At 42.5% G+C, this 20,687-nt stretch overlaps 1 protein-coding gene across 5 annotated transcripts in view; it reads left to right on the top strand.

Annotated features, from left to right (window-relative positions):
- Nucleotides 1-20,687, top strand: part of MVB12B (multivesicular body subunit 12B) — a 47,186-nt gene that overhangs the window by 1,116 nt on the left and 25,383 nt on the right. For 4 of the 5 annotated variants that reach the window (XR_015745432.1, XR_015745431.1, XM_087944167.1 and 1 more), the window contains exons 2-7: nt 4,383-4,505; nt 10,729-10,836; nt 12,690-12,786; nt 13,504-13,633; nt 14,191-14,313; nt 19,447-19,544. Coding sequence is in view for 3 of the 5 variants with exons in the window: in XM_087944167.1 (XP_087800293.1) it covers nt 4,383-4,505; nt 10,729-10,836; nt 12,690-12,786; nt 13,504-13,633; nt 14,191-14,313; nt 19,447-19,544 (679 nt within the window). In the remaining 2 variants the exon portion in view is untranslated. Of the gene's footprint in view, nt 1-997; nt 1,073-4,382; nt 4,506-10,728; nt 10,837-12,689; nt 12,787-13,503; nt 13,634-14,190; nt 14,314-19,446; nt 19,545-20,687 lie in introns of those variants that run through there. The other variant, XM_087944168.1, reaches the window with a different exon arrangement.

The raw sequence follows: 20,687 nt of genomic DNA, 5'->3' as shown, positions 1-20,687 counted from the left end.
GGCTTAAAGGTGGGCAGTTCCCTTGCATGACCCCAGTTTCTTGCAGAGGGGGAGGAGGGCTGCCCACTCACCCCTTCAGCTCCCCCAATGGCAACCAGGCCGGGCATCTTCCGGTTTGAAGCCTCCCCCCCCTTGGTATTGTGTCTCTGCTTTCTTAGTTCCGACCTCACAAAGGGTCCCTTCTCTGGAGCTGCTGGGCTTTTCACATTTTCCCTTTGAAAAAGGGGGTCGAACAAGGAAGGGACCCTTTAAATGAAGAGGGGTGGGAAATGAGCTTTTCCCCACCTTCTTCCCTTGAAATTTCATTACAAACGTGCAGCATTGTCCTTGGGAAAGCTCAACAACAGGAACAAAGTATCTTTACTAGCTGTGTTTACTATTATTATTATTATTATTATTATTATTATTATTATTATTATTATTATTATTATTATTATTATTACTATTATTATTATTATTTTAAAAAACTGCTACTATTAGGTTAACATGAGGTAATAAAGTTCATTTTTTCCCCCCAAGAAAAGCTGAACGGAAGCCAGGAAGGGCTACAGGATAAGGCAGTGACTCACTGACGGTGTAGTCACAGGTTAGCAATAGATCTGTATTGGATATAATCAATAGGTTGACTGTAGATTGGTTCAAGCTTGTTCGGTCAACCTGCTAAGCTGTAATGTACTTTCCCTGGTTTGGAACAGGGTATGTTGTCGTTTGTAAAGTTGTACAGAATGATGAAAGTTATAAACGTTGCTAAATGCCAGTGTAGCAAGTTGTAATGTATACAGTTCAGCCAGTTGTGTATTCGGTGAAACAACAATGAAGGGTATTTGGTGTGTGGTTTACTGTCTTGGCATCCAGGATAGTTCTCAAAGCTATCCTTAATCTAGGTTTCAGTGTAGCTGATTGTGTGTGTGTGTGTGTTACAATCTTCATGTCTGGTGTGAACTAAAATCATAATTTGTTCACCGCAGTTTATGAATTCGCGATGTAAGAATCGAGCCAATTGTGGTGCAAGGAACAAGCCGTGTTTCACAGAATTAATGCACCACATCTGAACCATATCAAGGCATTAATGGTGTGTGGTCTTTTCAGGATGGTGTAGCTACTCTTAAGTTTTCTCCCACCAGGTTGGGGCGGGTTTTGAATTGGATTCTTCTTCAATATTGCTGCTCAGTTTTGGAATATTTGCAGTTGAAATTCGGAGGGCTTTGTTGGGACATTTTACAGTGAGTCCTCAACTTACAATCCCAGTCCAGCCCAGAATGTATCTTGCTAAGTGAGAAAGGTGTTAAGTGATTTTTTTCCCCTGCCGTTTTATGACTTTTCTGGCCACCGTTGTTAAGCAAATCATCGGGACATTAAGTGAATCCGGCTTCCCCATTGATGTTGCTTGTCAGAAGGTTGCAAAAAGGGGATCACATAACCCCAGGACCCTGTAACCGTCGTAAATATGAATCAGTGGCCATAGGTCTGAATGTTGATGCCGAGGATGCTACCACGGTCGTTAAGTGTGAAAAATGGTCATAAGTCACTTTTTCCAGGGTCATTGTAACTTCGAACGGTCAGTAATCAAACTCTTGAAAGTCAAGGGTTGAACTGTGGTGTCCTTGCGGCTCTCTGAGCTTGGAGGCTTTCTTGCAGACGTTTCATTACTAAACTAGGGAACATCATCAGTGCCAGCAGGGAGAGAGAGCACATCCCACTGTTTTCTGTTGCTGATGATGTTCCCTAGTTTGGTAATGAAACGTCTGCAAGAAAACCATCCGTCTCAGAGAGAACCAAGGGCCCCATAAACCTCCTCCTCCTCCATTCCACAAACCCCACTCTCTTCCAGCACTGAAGACGTTACCTAGTTGGGTCAGGAAATATCTACAGGAAAACCGCCAGGCTCAGGGGCCTCAGAGAAAGCCCTTAGGATCCCTGCCATCCTACATACCTTGCAGACATGGAGAGGGAGTAACTTTGGGGGGAGGGAAGAAATCCCCAAAATGCAGCCTTCTCCCATGACAGGAAAAAACTACCACAAAGGAGTTGCAAAAAAATAATAATAATAAAAAAGTGGTCATACTTGATTGTGCGGTTTGTGGGTGGCGTCCCCAGATGCCCGGGGCGGGAGAGCCCCTTTCTAGGAATGCAGATGTGCCTTGATGAGTGTGTTTTTATGCACCCAGAGAAATAGGTGGGAGGGTGTATCTATATGCAGAAACAGAGGTGGGTGTGAGTGCAAAATCAATAGCTCAGGGATGGCGTAAGTATTTTAAACAGCCCAGGATCCTGAAACCACATTTATTTCCTTCCTTCCTATCTATTTATATCTATATCTCTTTCTTTCTTTCTTTCTTTCTTTCTTTCTTTCTTTCTTTCTTTCTTTCTTTCTTTCTTTCTTTCTTTCTCTTTCTTCCTTCCTTCCTTCCTTCCTTCCTTCCTTTCTTTCTTTCTTTCTTTCTTTCTTTCTTTCTTTCTTTCTTTCTTTCTTTCTTTCTTTCTTTCTTTCTTTCTTTCTTCCTTCCTTTCTTCCTTCCCTCCTTCCTTTCTATCTATATCTATATCTTTTTCTTTCCTTTCTTTCTTCCTTCCTTCCCTCCTTCCTTCCTATCTATATCTATCTATAGCTTTTTCTTTCTTTTTTTCTTTCCTTCCTTCCTTCCTTCCCTCCTTCCTTCCTATCTATCTATATCTATATCTTTTTCTTTCTTTCCTTCCTTCCTTCCTTCCTTCCTTCCTTCCTTCCTTCCTTCCCTCCTTCCTTCCTATCTATATCTATCTATAGCTCTTTCTTTCTTTCTTTCTTTCTTTCTTTCTTTCTTTCTTTTTCTTTCTTTCTTTCTTTCTTGCCTTCCTTCCTTCCTTCCTTCCTCCCTTCCCCTCCTCCCTCCTTCCTTCCTTCCTTCCCTCCCTCCTTCCTTCCTTCCTATCTATATATCTCTTTCTTTCTTTCTTTCTTTCTTTCTTTCTTTCTTTCTTTCTTTCTTTCTTTCTTTCTTTCTTTCTTCCTTCCTTCCTTCCTTCCTTCCTTCCTTCCTTCCTTCCTTCCTTCCTTCCCTCCTTCCCTCCTTCCCTCCTTCCTTCCTATCTATTTATATCTGTTCTTTCTTTCTTTCTTTCTTTCTTTCTTTCTTTCTTTCTTTCTTTCTTTCTTTCTTTCTTTCTTTCTTTCTTTCTTTCTTTCTTTCTTCCTTCCTTCCTTCCTTCCTTCCTTCCTTCCTTCCTTCCTTCCTTCCTTCCTTCCCATCTATCTATATCTATATCTTTTTCTTTCCTTCCTTCCCTCCTTCTCTCCCTCCCTCCCTTCTTCCCATCCCTTCCCTCCTGATTGGGAGAGGTTGAATTTCCGTTTGTGCGCCGCTGTGAAATGACATCTTTCCTGTTTGCTAACAATACCAGTCCTGGGTGGGGGAGAAATACTCTATTTTACTACCCCTCCTTTCCAGTTTAAGCCCCTGCAGCCATCTAGCCTTCCACCTGAACCAGAATAACATAATTGGACTGTAGAATTCTAGAAAAAGAACTAGAACAGTATCAATAAAACCCAAACTTCTAGAAGGGCTAGAACTCTAGAACTCCAACATGATTATAAATAAGCTAGGATTCTAGAAGAAGAGCCAGGCCTTTAGAGGGATTCCAGAACAATATCACTTAACTAGAACTCTAGAAGACGAACTAGAACTCTAGAAGGATTCCAGAATAATATAATTCAATACTAGAAGATGGAGGTCTCTGGAAGCTCTTCGTGGTTCTGAAGTTTTAAGTCCCCTTAAACTCTCATTTTTCTGTTCAATGCTTGAAGACTGAATTTCGGGACGTAAACAGCTTTCTCAGCAGTTTAGGAATATCTTGAATGGACAACATGGCATGCAAGGAAAGTGGGATGGGGAGGAAGGAACAAAGTAGGAAGTTGAGGCATCAGTTCTCCAAGCTTCAATCCTTTTCCTAGTTCCTGGTGGTCAAATCACTATGGGGTTCTCTTCTTAGTTGTGGAAAATTAAAATATCTCGGAATATCATGGAAAGGGTGCCCTGTTGCTTGGAAATCCTTTTTTTTTTTCTCCTTCTCCTGCTTGGGTTTTTTTTTTTATTTTGGCCGAGACCAAGTGTGGGAAATCCATCTTCTTCTCGTTGAGATGAAGGTGTCCTCTGTGCTCTCTCGCCCTGGAAGGAAGCGCTTCCAAGCGCTTCTTAAAATGTTTTGCAAGCTCTCTGGAAAGGTAGCCGTGATCCGAATCAGAATGCAAACTTTTCAGAAGAGCAAGCCGGAACAAGTGAGCCCTTAACGGCTTTTTACAGACAAGATACACAGCCTAATCCAGCCGATTTCTTAGGATGCATCAAATCTCTACATTTGCATTCTGACCTGTCTCCTCCCTCTGGACTGTTCTTGTCTTCCAGGATCCGTCCACCATGCCCGAGGTTAGAGAGCTCACCGATGCTTTGGCCAATGTGCCTATGGACCCCATCACCGGCGTTGGCGTCGTCGCCTCCCGGAGCCGAGCCCCGACCAATTACGACGTGGTGAGTATGAAGTCTGCACAACCATCGCCTGAATTGTTTCCTTTCTCCTTTGGGTTTGTATCTATCATCTTTTAACGACCTCATAATCCCTTGCGGGAGGTGGAGAAGCTGAGCAACTGAATGGAGCTAGCACAGGGTTTACTGGCCAGATGCCTTTCCTGTTGCCGGTGTGGAGCTTTGTTCAGCAGAGATATTCCCACTGTGCCCAGTGAGAGAAATATCTGCCTCTACCTAGGATCGAACTCCTGATTGTGAGGTGAGAGCTCCACCTCTGGGCCACCGTACCACTCCACTCCTTCTCTGTATAATGCAAGCAAATTGCTCTTCGTGCATTCTTTTTAAAAAGCACAGAACTCTGTGGAGCTATAAGCCAACTTTAAGCCGGGTTAGCAAAACAACATAGCCAGGTTTGTGGCGCATGATTCCCAAGCGAATAAATCATGATCTTTTTCTAAGCTGCCCAAAGTTGCTTTATTGGCATGTAAACATAATATATAAATAAGAAGGGGGAATGTCCTTGCTGGTCTCTACTTCTTGCAGACATTTCATTACCAAACTAGGTAACATCATCAGGGCTAGTAGGGAATGGAATCAACTCTCATTTTATATTGTAGTGGCTTGCCCTCTCAGTGTTGGTTTCCTCCTTTCAACCCTGAGCTACAAATATTGTCCTTTATCAATAAAATAAAATAAAAACATTAGAGTCCACTGGATAGGCTGTTTCACCTATGCTAAAGTAAGGATTGAGATAAATGAGGATGCAAACTGTCTTAGCACAGTGTGAGAACACAGGCTGGCTGTTCTCCCAGCAGCTGTGCAGAAATTTATCCTGGTTTGGTGGGTGGTCATACCTGAATCCAACTTTCTCTGCTTTTTCCTTTCAGCAATACTTGGTGATTGTTCAGAGAATTCCACTTTTTTTTCCCCTAGAGCAATTTTAAAATTAAAACACGATAAATAAAAAAAAGTGGGGGGGAATAAAAATTAAAACCAGTGCACCCACATTGCTGAGTTTAGTTAAAAAACAAACAAACCCCAAAGTCATGCAGTTGATTGGTTATTCTAGCAAGCAGCGTGCTGAGACAGATGTCGGTGGATAGTTTTCACACCCTCAAGAGGACTAGCGGCTTAAAAAAATGGAATTTATGTGTAGGGAAATGTACCTAGACGACGCTGTATTTTATTTTTAATGCTAACCCTCCACAGGCTGTTTCCCAAGGCTGTTTCTTAAGACTATGAATCTGGCTTAAATGCTTGTTTGTTCTTGTAACCTCTCTCTTTGCAACCCAACCCTAGTGCTTTTTTTTTTTTTTTTTTTTTGCCCCGAGCCCTTAACTGCGTAGCCTGCAAAAATGCAGTTTTTTGCGAGTTTCTTGAGGGTTGCTGCTGTGTTCCTATTTAATCTGTTGGTCATAGACCGCCGATCCGGTTGTGTAGCTTAGCCAAACCAGCACCTTCCTAATTTTATGATATTGTTTGGAGAACTTGCAAAAAACAAAAACACAAAAAAACACTTTTTAAGGGAAAACTAAATAAAGGAGAGGTTCAAAGAACTCGTTGGCATTTCAGTGCCAGCAAAAAGAAAATAAAAAGAAAAGAATTTTGCAAAAATCACCTGTCTGGAATCTCAAAACAGGAGCCTTCTATCCATAGCTACTGTATTTCCTCATACTTGACAGTTGATAAGGGAGCGTTGAGTTCACTACTTCAAATTCCAAGAAGGATGGTTTATTTGTTTTATTATCACACACACACACACACATGGCAAAGTGAGAACTGGCTTTTGAACTGTTTTGCAAGAAGGAAAGGAAAGGTCACGTTGATGTACCAAAGGGATGTAAATCTCATTTCTCAATTCCAGTTGGCTGGAAAGTTTTGTTGGGTCTGCTAAAGTGGTCTAAACACAGGCAGTTCTCGACGTCGAGCCCCAAATCCCTGTGGCTAAGCGAGGCATCTCTTTGGTGAGTTTTGCCCCGTTTTGCCATCGTTCCTGCCATCGTCGTTAAGTGGATCATTGCAACTGTGATTAGTCCCACGGTTGTTCAGTGTTCTGACCCAAACCTTGTTCCAAGGAAACCAACACGAAACGGAGGTAACGGCAAAACCTTTTCATGATTCTTTACGAATTCCGTTCCTTCCCGGTTAAAAGGCTGTTTCATAGTAATTGTCTCTGATAAGAAGGAGCCTTGCCAAGGTGGTGCAAGGCTGCCAAGAACACTAGATAAAGTTGCCAAGAAATAGTTCAAACACAAAGAGTCTCCAAACACAAACTAAGAGTCCAAACGTCCACAAGGCTTGAGTGCAAAAACTTCTTTGCTTCCTGCAAAGAACTCCCGTTTCTCAGCTGGCTTTTATCTCTTAAAGGAGGGGGCCATCACCTTGCAGCCTTATTCCCAAGTCGCCTGTGCTGCTGCAGCTGCTCTTTCCTTCGAGCAGCCCTGTGCGCACGGCACTGGGCACAGGCTCCTCGGGGACCTCTTCATCACTGCTGCCAGCCTCCACAATCTCCGAAGGCAGCACTCCACTCCCTGATGGTCCTGGCCCCATCTTTGCATCACACGCAGGCCCCGCATCCAAGTCCTCGCTCTCCGAGACCTCACCTGCTGCTGGCGAACCACAACATTCAGCGAATCCGGCTTCCCCACTGACTTGGCCTGTCACAAAAGGGGATCATGTTAGACCCCGGGGACAATTTCAACCATCATAAATAGGAGTCGGTTGCCAAGCATCTGGATTTTGATCATGCGATCGTTGGGACGTCACTGCAAAAAATGGTCATAAGTCCCTTTTTTCAGTGCTGTTGTAACTTTGGACACTAAGTGAACTGACATATGTCGAGGACTTTCTGTAGTTATTATCTAGGTTTCTGGATGGTGGTTATATAGGAAATGAATCATAATTCTGCCTTGCAAACCTCACCCAACTCCTTATAACTCCACCGAGTTGATCCAGTGTGGATGTTTGCTTTTCCTTGGCATATTAACATAAATATTGAAATACAATAATCCATACTAGTCAACGCACAGCATTTATATTAAATGCCTCACATTAATATTAATGGATTACATTAATTTATATTAATTTATATTAATGTGTTACATTTCTACCCATGCATTGCCTTTATGCTAACATGTGACATTTATTTTAATCAATGCATTACGTTGTATTAATCCGTGCATGGCATTTATATGCCACCCAACTCCTAGCAAAGGTGACCTTTTTCCCATGTGGTCAGATATTCCTGGTCTTGGAAACCGGTGCAATATGATTTAATTAACATGGTTGACGTGTTTGGTGTCAAAGAGGCCAAGTTGCTAGTCCTCAGGGTTTCAGTAAGGGCAAGGAAGACGAACATGCCAGAGTCAAGCTAAGGATATTTACCTGATAGGGAGGGTTAATTGGAACCTCAGTTCCTCACCCATCTCTCCGTTGCGAGGAGCACACAGGAATCCCAAAGTTGGCACATTCACCCAAGTTGTCCTGGATTTTAATGTTTACGTTTTTATTTTGCATGGGGCAGGGATGAATTAATTGCGCTTTTGGCATTCGGCAGGGAAAGAGGCAGAAAATGTTCTTGGAGGATAACATTCGAACATGTGCAGGCTGGTGGCTCAGTTTTTGGCAGTTTTCCAGGCCAGGGATGGGAAGCAAGTTTGGGGATCATAAGGAGAGATACCTGTGTTTTTTGAGGTCTCAAGATTATGCTGCGTCCTGGGGTTATGTGATTACTTTTTGCCACCAGATTCACTTAACAACCATGCGACTAATTTAATAACTTGCAGTGAGCCACTTAACAACGGTGGTGAGAAAAGCCGTAAAATTGGGGCAAAATTCACCGAACAAATGTTTTGTTTAGCACCCAGAAATTTCAGGCTCAATTGTGGGTCGTAAGTCAAGGACTATCTGTCTTCTAGAAGGAGGGGAAAACACCAAATCTGGTCCAAAAAGTGTGAATATTCCCATCCATATCTCCCACCTCCTTTTCTTTTTCTTTTTCCTTAATCTGTTAGGGAAGAGATGCCTTCATTTTCAAAACTCTTCTCTTAAAAATCTTGATATAAAGGGATCTTTTCTTCCAAACTTAAAAATGCTGCATTCTGTAATGGAAAAAAAAAAGGCCAAAAGGAAAAAAAGATACTATATATGAAGGACTTATTTGACTCTTGGAAAGCCAGGCTCAGCTCTTCCTCTGTTGCAAATTTCAACTATTTTCCACTGTTTTTGTGGTTAGTGTTTTCTTCTCCTAGTCGATTCCCTCATGCTTGAATTTCCCAGGCTTTGGGTCTGGCACACTCTCTTTTTCCTTCTTCTGGCATCTCCCCAAAACCTTCTCCCCACCCCCCAAAGATTGAAATAAAATCGCATTGTCGACATTCCACCACTGTACACATTTTGTGGCAAACGTTTTGTTGTCAGAATGCTCAAGGCAGGGAGGAAATTACCCCGAGATGAAACCAGCTCTTTGAAGTTTCTTCTTTTAAACCTTCCCCCACCTCCTTTTAAAAAATAAAATAATAAAAAAAAATAATGGAATGCTGGGTTTATTGGCTTGCTGTTATAAACAACGGTTGAAAAAAAAAAAAAACCCAATTGCATGCCAAGGTTCTTAAACCTGGCTTAAGCACAGCACAGCATTTAATAACCCAGAATTTCATCTTTTTCAGGTTTTTTTTTTACTTATCTTTACATGGGGGAAACATCATAAAGCAAGGTAAAATTTACTAGCAAGAAAAGATGGATGGATGGATGGATAGATTAGAGAAATAGATGAGGAGATTAGAGATAGGTAGGTAGGTAGATAGATACATTAGAGAAATAGATAAGGAGATGATGGATGGATGGATAGATGATAAATAGGGAGGATAGGGAGAAAAGGGGAGGGAGGGAGGGAAAGAAAGAAAAAAGGAAATTAAACATCAACTCCTAAGAGATGTGGACACCACAACTAGGAATTGTTATGAGCAGGTAAGGACAGAGGATCCAGAAGTTATATCCTGTCCTTCTTTCAAATTTCTCAAAGAGAAATCTTAACAGCTTTTTGTACATGGCCTAATTTTTTATGTCAGGAACAATTTTCTTCTGCTAAGGTTGAGATTGTCCTGTGTCTAGCCAAGCCCTGATTGGGTTAGCTATCGTTCATTCAAGATGCTGTTGGAGACCCAGGTTGGATGGTCCTGTCTGCCGATGGCACAGAGTCTGTGAACTCAAGGTTTGGGGTTAGGTGTGTCACTCAAGCCCAGAATGTGTATAAGGGAAAGGGAGAGACAAACAAGGAATGGCACATAAAACTTCTTGAAGAAATTAAGATTTATTTAGCACATCCTGATAGCATGTCCCAGTAATTAGAATGGGCTCAGAGCCCAAAAAAACCTGCCTATCGTTCCAACAACAGCATTCCTTTCTTGAAAGCACTTGGAATAAAAATGCAGACGGAAATAAACATGTCCCTTGCTTTTTCAACATTGTTGTGCACTGTGGAAGTTTGGAGATGGCCCCCACTGTGGTTGAAACAAATTGCAAACTGGATTTGAAGAGGTGTTGGTAATCTTCTTGCACAGGGTTGTCCACTTTCCAAGAGTTGTGTTTAAAAACAACAACAACAAAGCTTTGCAGATATTTGCTGTGAATTCACATGTTGCTTGATGGTCTTCTTGGATTGTGGGTCAGTTTGTGTTATTTTTCAGTTTGTGTTTAACCGCCAAGTCTTCCTCATCTCTAAAAGAAGTTTAGGATCTCTACTTTGGATTGCGGTACTATTGATTTCTTTGCAACATTTGTAGAGGCTGGTTTGACGCAACTCCTCAAGTCAATGAGAAAGGATGGAGAAGAATGGTTTATCTCTGGAAAGCTTGGATAGTTTTTTCGGCTTTCTGAAAAAGGGAACATTGGTAGGACTACACAATCCTCAGAGAAAATACCCTTCATGGAAACCACTCCAGAAATGGTCCCATCTCTTGGTATGACCATCACAACAGCTCTGCCAACAGTGTATTTGCCTCTGTAGTGTACTGTGGTTGTTTTAAACGTGGTTTATTAAATGCATCACAAGTTGTGGTATCCTTGGTGCTCTCTGAGCTTGATGGGTTTCACATTTCATTACCCAACTAGGTAACAACACAGTGCCTGAAGATGTGACCTACCACTGAATACCCAGCACTGATGATATTCCCTAGTTATAGACACAACTAACCTGGCCCTTCCCTTTCTCTTTTTTCCCTCCTAGGTCGCACAAACAGCAGATGGCTTAGATGCTGATCTTTGGAAAGATGGCTTGTTCAAATCCAAGGTCACACGATATTTGTGTTTCACGCGGACTTTCTCCAAAGAGAATGTAAGTGGATTGCTTTTTTTTTGGCCCAGACATTTTCTTAAAGTCCAAACTTGGAGCAAGAGGTCTGTTGCCTGATACTCTAAAGAAAATAAAAAAGGAATATAAGAAAGGAAGAGAGGGGAGAAACATTCGTGCATGTTTTGGTTCATTTTCCTTGCCTGATATCCTGGATCTGTCGCTTGACTCGCCAAAGCAGGCAGATAGGTACACTAATCGGTGTGGTGTAACGCTGAAGGGGTTGAAGTAGGATCAATGAGGACATATTTTGACTCCCTCCTCAGTGGTGAAGGTCCCAGCCCAGCTGCTGGTTGGAATTGTGGTTGTGAGAAGGTTGAAGGGGAGGGTGTTTTGGGCATTAACTATTGGTATAGCTGGTTCCTAAAGAGCCAGTTTGGATTAGGGGTTAAGGCCCTGGATTAGAAGCTGGGAGAATGTGGGTTTGGTCTGGGAGCCAGGAGATCACAAATTCGAATTAGAAATCAGGAGACACTACATTTGGATTTGGAGATCATGAGAAGAGCGGAGACCATGAGAAGCAGGAGACCCTGGATTTGGAGCCAGGAGACCATGAATTCTACTCTTGCTGTAGGCACCAAAGCCAGCTGCCTGGTTTTTGGCTTGTGCCTGTCTCTCAGCCCAAGAGCCAGAGTCAAATAATGGCGAAGGTTTTTCCTTTTCAGCCCATGGAAATTCCCTGGGGGAGGTTCTCCCTCAGCCCCAGGAAGCCCTTCCAAAAGGCCTTGCCAAGAAAGCTGTACGGTCTTGTCTGTGAGTTGCCAGAAGCTGAGTCTGACTCAAAGGCAGACACATAAAACATCACTGGTTCCTAGTCAGGTTTTGTTCCCCATTATTCACATTCTCTTTGGTCTCCCATGCCAAGATTCTTTGGGGAGAAGAAAATGCATCTTGATGTTGCAGGGTGCAAAATCCATTTTCTCTCCTTCCATTCACCCCCCAAGCAAAAGATGTTTCCAGAAAGGCTATGCTGACACAGGATGATGGGCTTCTACTTGTCTGGTTGTCAAAACAAGGGAGATCCCAGATACAGTTTCTGATGGAAACGTTATGAAACGTGAGCGTAGCAGCTTTGCTGTGGAACATGGTTTCTTCTCCAGTCAATTAATAAGGAACGACGTTGGCTTGGTTTCCAAGCGGGGTTCCTTGTTCCAACTTGGCATGGAAGAAACTTCTTTTTCCCCCGCATCTTACTCTGCTTTCTGGACTTCTTGGGCCTAAAGCTTAAAAAAAGAAGAAGCTGATTACAAAATGGATTTATGTCTTTTCTGCCCAGATAAGGATCTTCTTTGTCTGTGTAATTTTTTTTATGGCTGTGTTATATAAAACTGGAGCTGTGTAATTTTGGGAAGAGAGCCTCTGGAAAGATGTGGTTTCCAAAGGCTCCTTCTGGTAGTATGTCATCAGCGCACACACACACACACACACACACACACAAAAATAAGGGAATTATAAGCCAATGTCACAGTCTGATTTATGCTGGTCTGTAACTATAATACAGATTTGATTGATCGATTGATTGAATGTTTATGATCTTTCCAACCTCCTTGCCAATGCTCAAATCATTGTCTTTATCCAAGATTTAAATCTTCCAAAGCCATGCCTCTTGATCCAGCACCCCAACTTGAGCTTCAACCTCAGATGAGCAGGAATTGTGTGTGAGAAAGTCTGGATGCATGGATTGTGTTTGTACAGTAACCTTATTGACTGGGTGAATGGAGTCATCAGATTAACGATCTTGTGGGAATGTAATTTATGTTCATTGGGGTGGTTTAGCTTTTTGCTGAGTTCTCTCCACTATTTGCCAGTCACGGAGTGTCCTGCCTTTCTTCTAACAGAGTCACTTAGGTAATGTTTTGGTTGACATGAAACTCATAGACGTAAAAGATACGTTGCCCGTGGGCTTCATCCCAATTCAAGAAACTATGGATACACGTAAGTAGAATTAGTAGCCTTCGTTGTGCTCAGATCCTCTCTAGGTTCAACTAGGGAGAGGATTCTCTGACATAGCCAGCTTATGCATTGAGTTGAATTCTATCTGCATCCCTATCGTTGGGTTGCAGTTGAAGGTCAACCCATCAAAATCCAGACTAGACAGGAGAAAAGGAGGGAGGGAGTTAAAGACTGAGGTTCAGCGGGGAAAGAAAGCTAAAAAATCCTGAACTATAGAAACATCTTGGTCAACATTCTGCCATCAGGACTGGTGCCTTCTGAGAAGTTCTGGATGAAGTTCCCCTCACACATAGTAAGGCACCACCATAACTGGAACCAATATGAGCTTCATCCAATGTAGCTGGATGTCCAAGTGTTACAATCCTGCCCTCTCCTCTGTAAGAGAGCATTTTTCTTTAGGATTGAGACCGTACACAAAGTCCACAATTGGCACTTCCCTTTGGCAGAAGTTTCACCAAGTTTTAAAGGTCCAGATATTCGTGTCTCTGCATGATTCAGGGTTAGAAGTTCTCTACAACTTGACCAGAAAGTTTGGAGATGGAAATGCACAAATGGGGTGGGAAGGAGAAACTGGGATAGTTGAGAGTAATCATTGTTAGTTTTCTCTTTCTTTGTGTGTCTGTGTTTCTCTCCTCTCCTCTAAGCCTTCAACTACTTGTAAAGAGAAGAGATTCTTTAAACTCACCCTGTCTTTTTCAGAAGAAACTGCTTTTCGGAAAAAGAGGTTGTGCATTAAATTTATTCCCCGGGATTCCACAGAAGCCGCCATTTGTGATATCCGGATCCTGGGCCGAGGCAAACAAACTCTTCCACAGTATACATACATAGGGTATGGAGGTGTTTTTGTTTTTCTCTGATATTAGGACCTTTCCTTGGCTTTTTTCAGATGAGGTTTCCCTTCCAGTAGGACCCCTAGCTCATTTCTAAAGGGTCTTTGTTGTGTCTTCTACCAACTGAATAAAGCATACAATGAATAATTAAGGGCACTCGGTATGTCTAGTATAATAAAAAGAAGGACTATGGGTGTCATAATAGCAGTTTTCCAATATTTGAAGGGCTGCCACAAAGAAGAGAAGATCAACCTATTCTCCAAAGCATCAGAGGGCAGGAAGTAACAGATAGAAATTTATCAAGGAGAGATCCAACTTAGAATTATGGAGAAATTACCTGACACTGAGAACAATTAATCAGTGGAACAGAATTTGTGGGTGCTCCATCACTGGAGGTTTTCAAGAAGAGACGGGACAACCCTTTATCTGGAATGGTTTGGGCCTTCTGCTTGAGCAAGGGGTTGGATTAGAAGATCTCTAAGGTTCCTTCAAACCCTATTATGTTATATTTTACGTTGAATGGGTCTTGCATTGCTTTCTCTCTTTGCTCGAAAAGGGAATTGAACAACATGGGGATCTGGTATCGGATGGGGAAGGTTCCTCGAAACCATGAATCATCTCAGCCAACCACACCTTCTCCACAAACACCAGCCACAACACCAGCTGCCAACCTTCCCAGGTGAGACGTGGGCAGTTCACTCTGCCTTGCCGAGGACGGTTTCCAGGTGAACCTAAGTCATCAGTCTTTTCAAGCAAAAGAGACTGGAAAAGAGGGCTTTCGAAGCATAATTCCTTGAGAGGGACACCTGCTTGGCTGATAAATAGGGGCCACTTTGAAGAGTCCAGATTAAACTCCTCGGTTCAAAAACACCCAGTTACAAGATCCCTTCGCAACATCTTACACTCCTGTTCTACGTCTAACCTATTTATTGCCCATCTGTGCCTGTATTTGTCTTCCTTTCTCAGCTGTAGTAACAACTATGACGTTATAAATATTTTTTGAATGGGCAGTATTAATCAATGACAGTCATGCTGTGAACTGGAAAAGGGGTGATACTTTGTCCCACCTAACATAAATTTTGGGGTCCCATTATTGTAACAAAACTCCCCTTTCTCTTTCTTCTTAATCTTCTCCTTTTTCTCTGCCTCCTCCTCCTCTCATTTCTTTGTATATTTCTTCTCCTTCTCCTCCCCTTCTCTTTTCTCCACCACCATTTTTCTCCACCATTCCTTCTCCCTTTCTCTTTCTTCTCTCCTCCTCCTCCTCCTCCTCCTCCTCCTCCTCCTCCTCCTCCTCCTCCTCCTCCTCCTCCTCCTCCTCCTCCTCCTCCTCCTCCCCCTTCTCTTTTCTCCCCTTCTCTACCATTCCTTCTTCACTATTCCTTCTCCCTCTCTCTTTCTCTTTCTCCTTCTCCTCCTTCCCTTCTCTTTTCTCCTCTTCTCCACCATTCCTTTTCCCTCTCTCTTTCTCCTCCTCCTCCTCCCCTTCTCTTTTCTCCTCCACCATTCCTTCTCCCTCTCTCTTTCTCCTCCTCCACCCTTCTCTTTTCTCCTCTTCCCACCATTCCTTCTCCCTCTCTCTTTCTGTTTCCTTCCTCCTCCCCCTTCTTTTCTCCTCTCCTCCACCATTCCTTCTCCCTCTCTCTTTCTCTTCCTCCTCCCCTTCTCTTTTCTCCTCTCCTCCACCATTCCTTCTCCCTCTCTTTTTCCTGCTCTTCTTCCTCCTCCCCTTCTCCTCCAACCCCGCCACCACGACCACTACCCCGCCTTCATCCTCCAACTCTTAAGCAGGATAGTTGACGGTGAACGATTTATCGGTAGGAAAAGAGAATAAGCTGACATTGGTATTCCGCTCACACCAAATTGTAGGCGAGCAACGGAATCCAAAAATCGGGCAGCTTCCATTTTGTCTGGAAGTCACCAGAAAACCGGGCGAGATCGTTCCTTCTTTGTCGTCCCTTTACCCTGGTCTCCAAGGCTGTTTCCCCCCCACACACACACACAATTTACGGAGAGAAGAACACCCACCCGCTTGCACAGACCCACACAAAAAACCCCACACAAATATAAACACACACACACACACACGCAGAGACATTATTTCTCTTCTTCCTCTTTAATAAACCCTTTTTCCTGTGCTGTCATTTGAACACTGATGGGGGGGGCAAAGGGGATGGATGCGTTGCTCAAGGAGAATTAATTGGCATTTGCTCATATTAATGAGCTGCCCCTCCCTGCTCTCCCCCCTCCTCCCCCCAAGATTCTCTCCAAGTCCTAGTAATTAATTGTTAATATCTTTTCAGGGCGAACTTCGTCTACTCGCTCGAGTAGGGCAGGAGGGAATAGCCGGATGCCGACATGCCACACATTGCAAGTGGCAGCGGTGTGTGTGTGCGTGCAGTCCTCCGCCGTGCTTTTGCCCCCCGCTCTCCCCCTTCAGGCAGCAGCGTGTAGCGGGCGGAGTCGTCATGCATCGCCGGCGCATTCGGCAACGGTGTCAAAACACAACTTCAATTAATTCCCTCTAATTATGGCTCCAGAGAGACTGGCTTTTTTTATTGTTCCTCGTTAAAAGGCATTGCCTTTTCCCTTTTTATTTTATTTTTTAAATATCTGCCTTTTTTCCCTTAAATCTCTCCGTCAAATCTGACCCTCCTCTCCACCCCCCAAAAAAATATTTCAGTGCCCCAAAGGCAGCAAGAAATCCAGAAACCTCTTAAGAAGAAAGGAAGGGAAGTTGAGGCCGGATTTGGTGCATGATATGTCCCCCTCCCCCCCCACAAAAAAAAGGGTGTGTGTGTCAAAAATACAGATAGTTCTTCGACTTATGGCCGGTTCAAATTTCTGACGGACCTCCCTGAGGGACTTCGGGCCAACTGCCACCGCCCCTCCCCCCACAGGTCACAGGACTGCATGTTGGACGCTCGTTAGCTCTTAGTTGGCAGCATCCCAGGCTCACCTGGCCACATTTTTACCTCAGGGGTGAAATATTTTTGTGGTAAACCTGCGTGGTTTTTTTTGGTAAAACAGGCCCATAGTGAACAATTGGTTCACTTAACGATCGACACACACAAAAAATATGAGGCATAAAATTAGGTTGGTCATACACTTTGGTGCTATTATTTTCTGGAGTTCATTGGCTATGTCTGTTTATCTCTCTATATTACTCTCTCCCTTCTATCTATCTGTATCCATTTGTCATCCATGTTTATCTACCTACCTTACCTACTTAAATACCTACCTACCTACCTATCTAAATAGAAATATTTATTTTTTATTTAGAAATCAAAATAAATAGAAGTAAAAAGCAGAATAAAAATAGAAGTAATAAATAAATTTCTCTATTCTTCTATCCATCTGTATCCATCCATCTTTTTTTCTATCTTTCTATCTTTCTATCTATCTATCTATCTATCTATCTATCTATCTATCTAGAAATAGAAATAGAAATAAAAGGCAGAATAAAAATAGAATCATAGTGATAAATAAATTTCTCCATTCTGTCCATCTGTATCCATTTGTCATCCATATTTATCTGCCTGTCCATCCATCCATCCATCCATCCTTCCAAATAGAAATAGAAATAAACAGCAAAATAAAAATAGAAGTAATAAATAAATTTCTCCATTCTTCTATCCATCTGTATCCATCCATCTATTTTTCTGTCTATCTATCTGTCTGTCTGTCTATCTATCTATCTATCTATCTATCTATCTATCTATCTATCTATCTATCTATCTATCATCTATCGTATCTTAACTATTCTATCTGCAAATAGAAATATAAATAAAAGCCAGGATAAAAGTAAAATCCTAGCAATAAATCACCTAATTTCGTGTGTCTAAAGATAGGGTTGAAGACAGAGGCAGTTCCCCTAGGTAATGGAAACTTTTTAGATAAAGTTACTAATAGTATACAACTACTGTTACCACTGTTGTTAATAATAATAACAATAATAACAACAACAACAGTAACAATAATAATAATAATAATAATAATAATAATAATAATAATAACAACAACAACAATAATAGAAAACCAGCAGTTGAAAGCAGAGAGTTCAGAAGATTTTAAAGATTTTAATATTACAAAAAGCTGTGCGGGGAATCAAAAGAATTTTGCTTGGTAGTTAAATCAGGCTAAGGATTCGTTTTCAGATTTAACAGACATTTGTGTACTGACTAGTCTGTTAAATCAAGCTTTTGCTGTGTTAACATTGAGCCTCATCCATGCAAGATTTCAGTTACCCCAGCTTGGACCTTAGCGCATGTAGAGTTGAGCAAGATTCAACACTTTGAGCTCTGAAATGATGCAATTCTGGGCTTTACGTGTCTTTGCCTGTTTTATTCCCCCACTTAAATGCAAAACATTTTTGGGGGGATAAAAATTTCTCCAGAATGGCCTTGCTAACCTTTCCCCACTGAATTAAGCCTTGGAATTAGTCATCATGTTTAAGTGTGACGGCTTGAATTGAAGGACTTTCCTGAGTTCCAAATGATGCATCTCCCCTCCCAAGCTCTCTCTTTTATATCAATAGGGCTGCTGGAAACGATGATTAATTATATTCCAAATTCTAGCAGCCTCCGTTCACCTCGGCTCTGTTATTGTTTCCCAATTGTTCTTCCCTCTCGCTCACCATTTCTTTCTCTCTTCCCTCTTCTCCACTTTTGTTCGGAGGGCTGTTATTTATTTATTAAAAAATAAAAAACCGTGCGTGTGTGAATATGAATTTCAAAATTGAAAGTAGTAATTGATTTGCCATATGCTGCCAAGCTGTTGGCGTTTAACAGTGTGCGTTCAAGGAACTTGGGGGTTGTATTAATCTTTTGCCTCCCAATAAATTAGGTGGTTTGGGGTTTCTGAGTGGCACATTTATGTACATGTACAAGAGAGAGAGAGAGGGAGGAAGTTCCCTGTTTATAGTTTAAAATGATTATAAAACGTGGATTTTGAAAAATAAATGCCAGCAGAAAACATAGTTGTGGTTTTGGCTGGCAGCAATAATGAGTTTAGGATCCATATCTGGCTGATGCTTGTATTGGTATAAAGTCAATTCATGCCAGCAATTAGGGCAGATTTAAGATTGTTTGTTTGTATCTCGCCTTTATTATTTTTACAAATAAAGTGATAAACATATCCGACACACCTTCCTCCTCTTATTTTCCCCACAACAATAACTCTGTGTAGTAGAGGAACTGGCCCAAAGTCACCCAGCTGGCTCTCATGGCTAAGGTGGGACTAGAATTCACCATCACCCAGTCAGCTTTCATACCTGACAGGACTAGAACTCACAGTCTCCTGGTGATTGGCTCAAAGTCACCCAGCTAGCTTTCATACCTAAAATGGGACTAGAATTCATTGTCACCCAGCCAGCTTTCATATCTAAGACAGGTCTAGAACTCACAGTCTCCTGGTGATTAGCCCAAAATCGCCCGCCTAGCTTTCTTTGTCTAAGGCAGGACTAGAACTCACAGCCTCCTGCTTTCTAGTCTGGTGCCAACCACTAGGCCAAACTGGTTCTATTATGGTCAAGTCAAGTCCTCTCCTACTTAAGCTGGATAACCCAACTTTGCCACTGTTTTTTCCATTCACTAGTGTCCAGTTCTCGGGTGTTGCCTGGACTAATCCTTGCCGTTTTCTTGGCAAGATCTTGATTTGCCATTGCCTCCTTCCTAGGGCAGAAAGAGAGTGACTGGCCCAAGGTCATCCAGCTAGGCAAGACGAAAACCAATCTCCATGAGTATCCCTGCCTCCCTAACTTGGGTTGTTGTTCTTGGAAGTACAAACATGTTCTTTGGTCTCTTCTCTTTAGACATATATCGTTGACGCTTCCTGCCAGTTTCCGAGGGAAAGGGCATGGCACTCGTCCAGATTTTGAGTACCAGCACTCCAATTTATATGCCATTTCAGGTAAGAGACAAATCTCCTTGCTTTATAAGAGCTTTTAGCTCTACGTAGCTCCCTCACTTTGGGCCAAGAAGAACTCACAGACCTTTACAACCATAGCTACATGTGCTAAAATTACATGATGTTGCTTTAGGCAGGTAGCCCTGAACTTACAACCACAAGTTTTCCGTTGCTAAGCAAGACTGCCGTTCAGTGAATTTTGGGCCACTTTACGACCTGACGACGACCGTTGTGAAGCGAATCACTTCGATTGTTCAGTCACTAACATGATTGTTAAAGTGAACCTGGCTTCTCCGTGGACTTTGCTTGTCAGAAGGTCACAAAGGGGGAAATACTGCAACTGTCATAAAGACATGCCAGTTGCCGAGCCTCTGAATTTGGACCACCTGACCATGGAGATGCTGCAACCATCGTAAGGGTGGGAAACGGGCATAAGTCACTTTTTTCAGTGCCGTTGCAACTTTGAACAGTTATTAGAATAGAAATAGAAATAGAAATAGAGTTGGAAGGGGCCTTGGAGGTCTTCTAGTCCAACCCCTTGCTCAAGCAGGAGACACTATACCCTTCCAGACAAATGGATGTCCAACCTCTTCTTGAAAACCTCCAGTGATGGAGTACCCACAACTTCTGTTCCACTGATTAATTGTTCTCCCTGTCAGAAAGCTTAATTCCAGGTTGCTTCTCCCCTTGGTTAGTTTCCATCCATTGTCCGTTGTCCTGCCTTCTTGGTGTTTTGGATAATAGCTTGACTTCCTCTTCTTTGGGGCAGCCACTGAGATATTGGAAGACTGCTATCATGTCTCCCCTAGTTCTGACTAGACATACCCAGTTCCAGCAACTGTTTCATCCTCCAGTCCCCTAATCATCTTTGTTACTCTTCTCTGCGCTCTTTCTAGAGTCTCAACATCTTGTTTACATTGTGGTAACCAAAACTGGGTTGACTCCCTTGTAACAATTTTTGTAGGCATTGGGAGAAAGATGGCATGCCCACACTGAAAAGAGATGTGGCACTTCTGAGGCTTTCTGTTGGTGGTCAGGTGGTCAGTTGAATAGTCCTTCTCAACATCAATCCGTCCTCAGACTGGATTCTTGACAATGTGACAGCACAAGGTTCTCAAGAGGTTCCATTAATCTTCTGACCTTGGG

This window comes from Notechis scutatus, chromosome 15 (genome assembly GCF_049901735.1).
Source record: "Notechis scutatus isolate UNSWTSFEM ecotype Mainland chromosome 15, rNotScu1.2, whole genome shotgun sequence".
Taxonomy (NCBI): Eukaryota; Metazoa; Chordata; class Lepidosauria; order Squamata; family Elapidae; genus Notechis; species Notechis scutatus.
The sequence above is the reverse complement of the archived record's forward strand: the minus strand, read 5'-3'. Positions and strand labels throughout refer to the sequence as shown.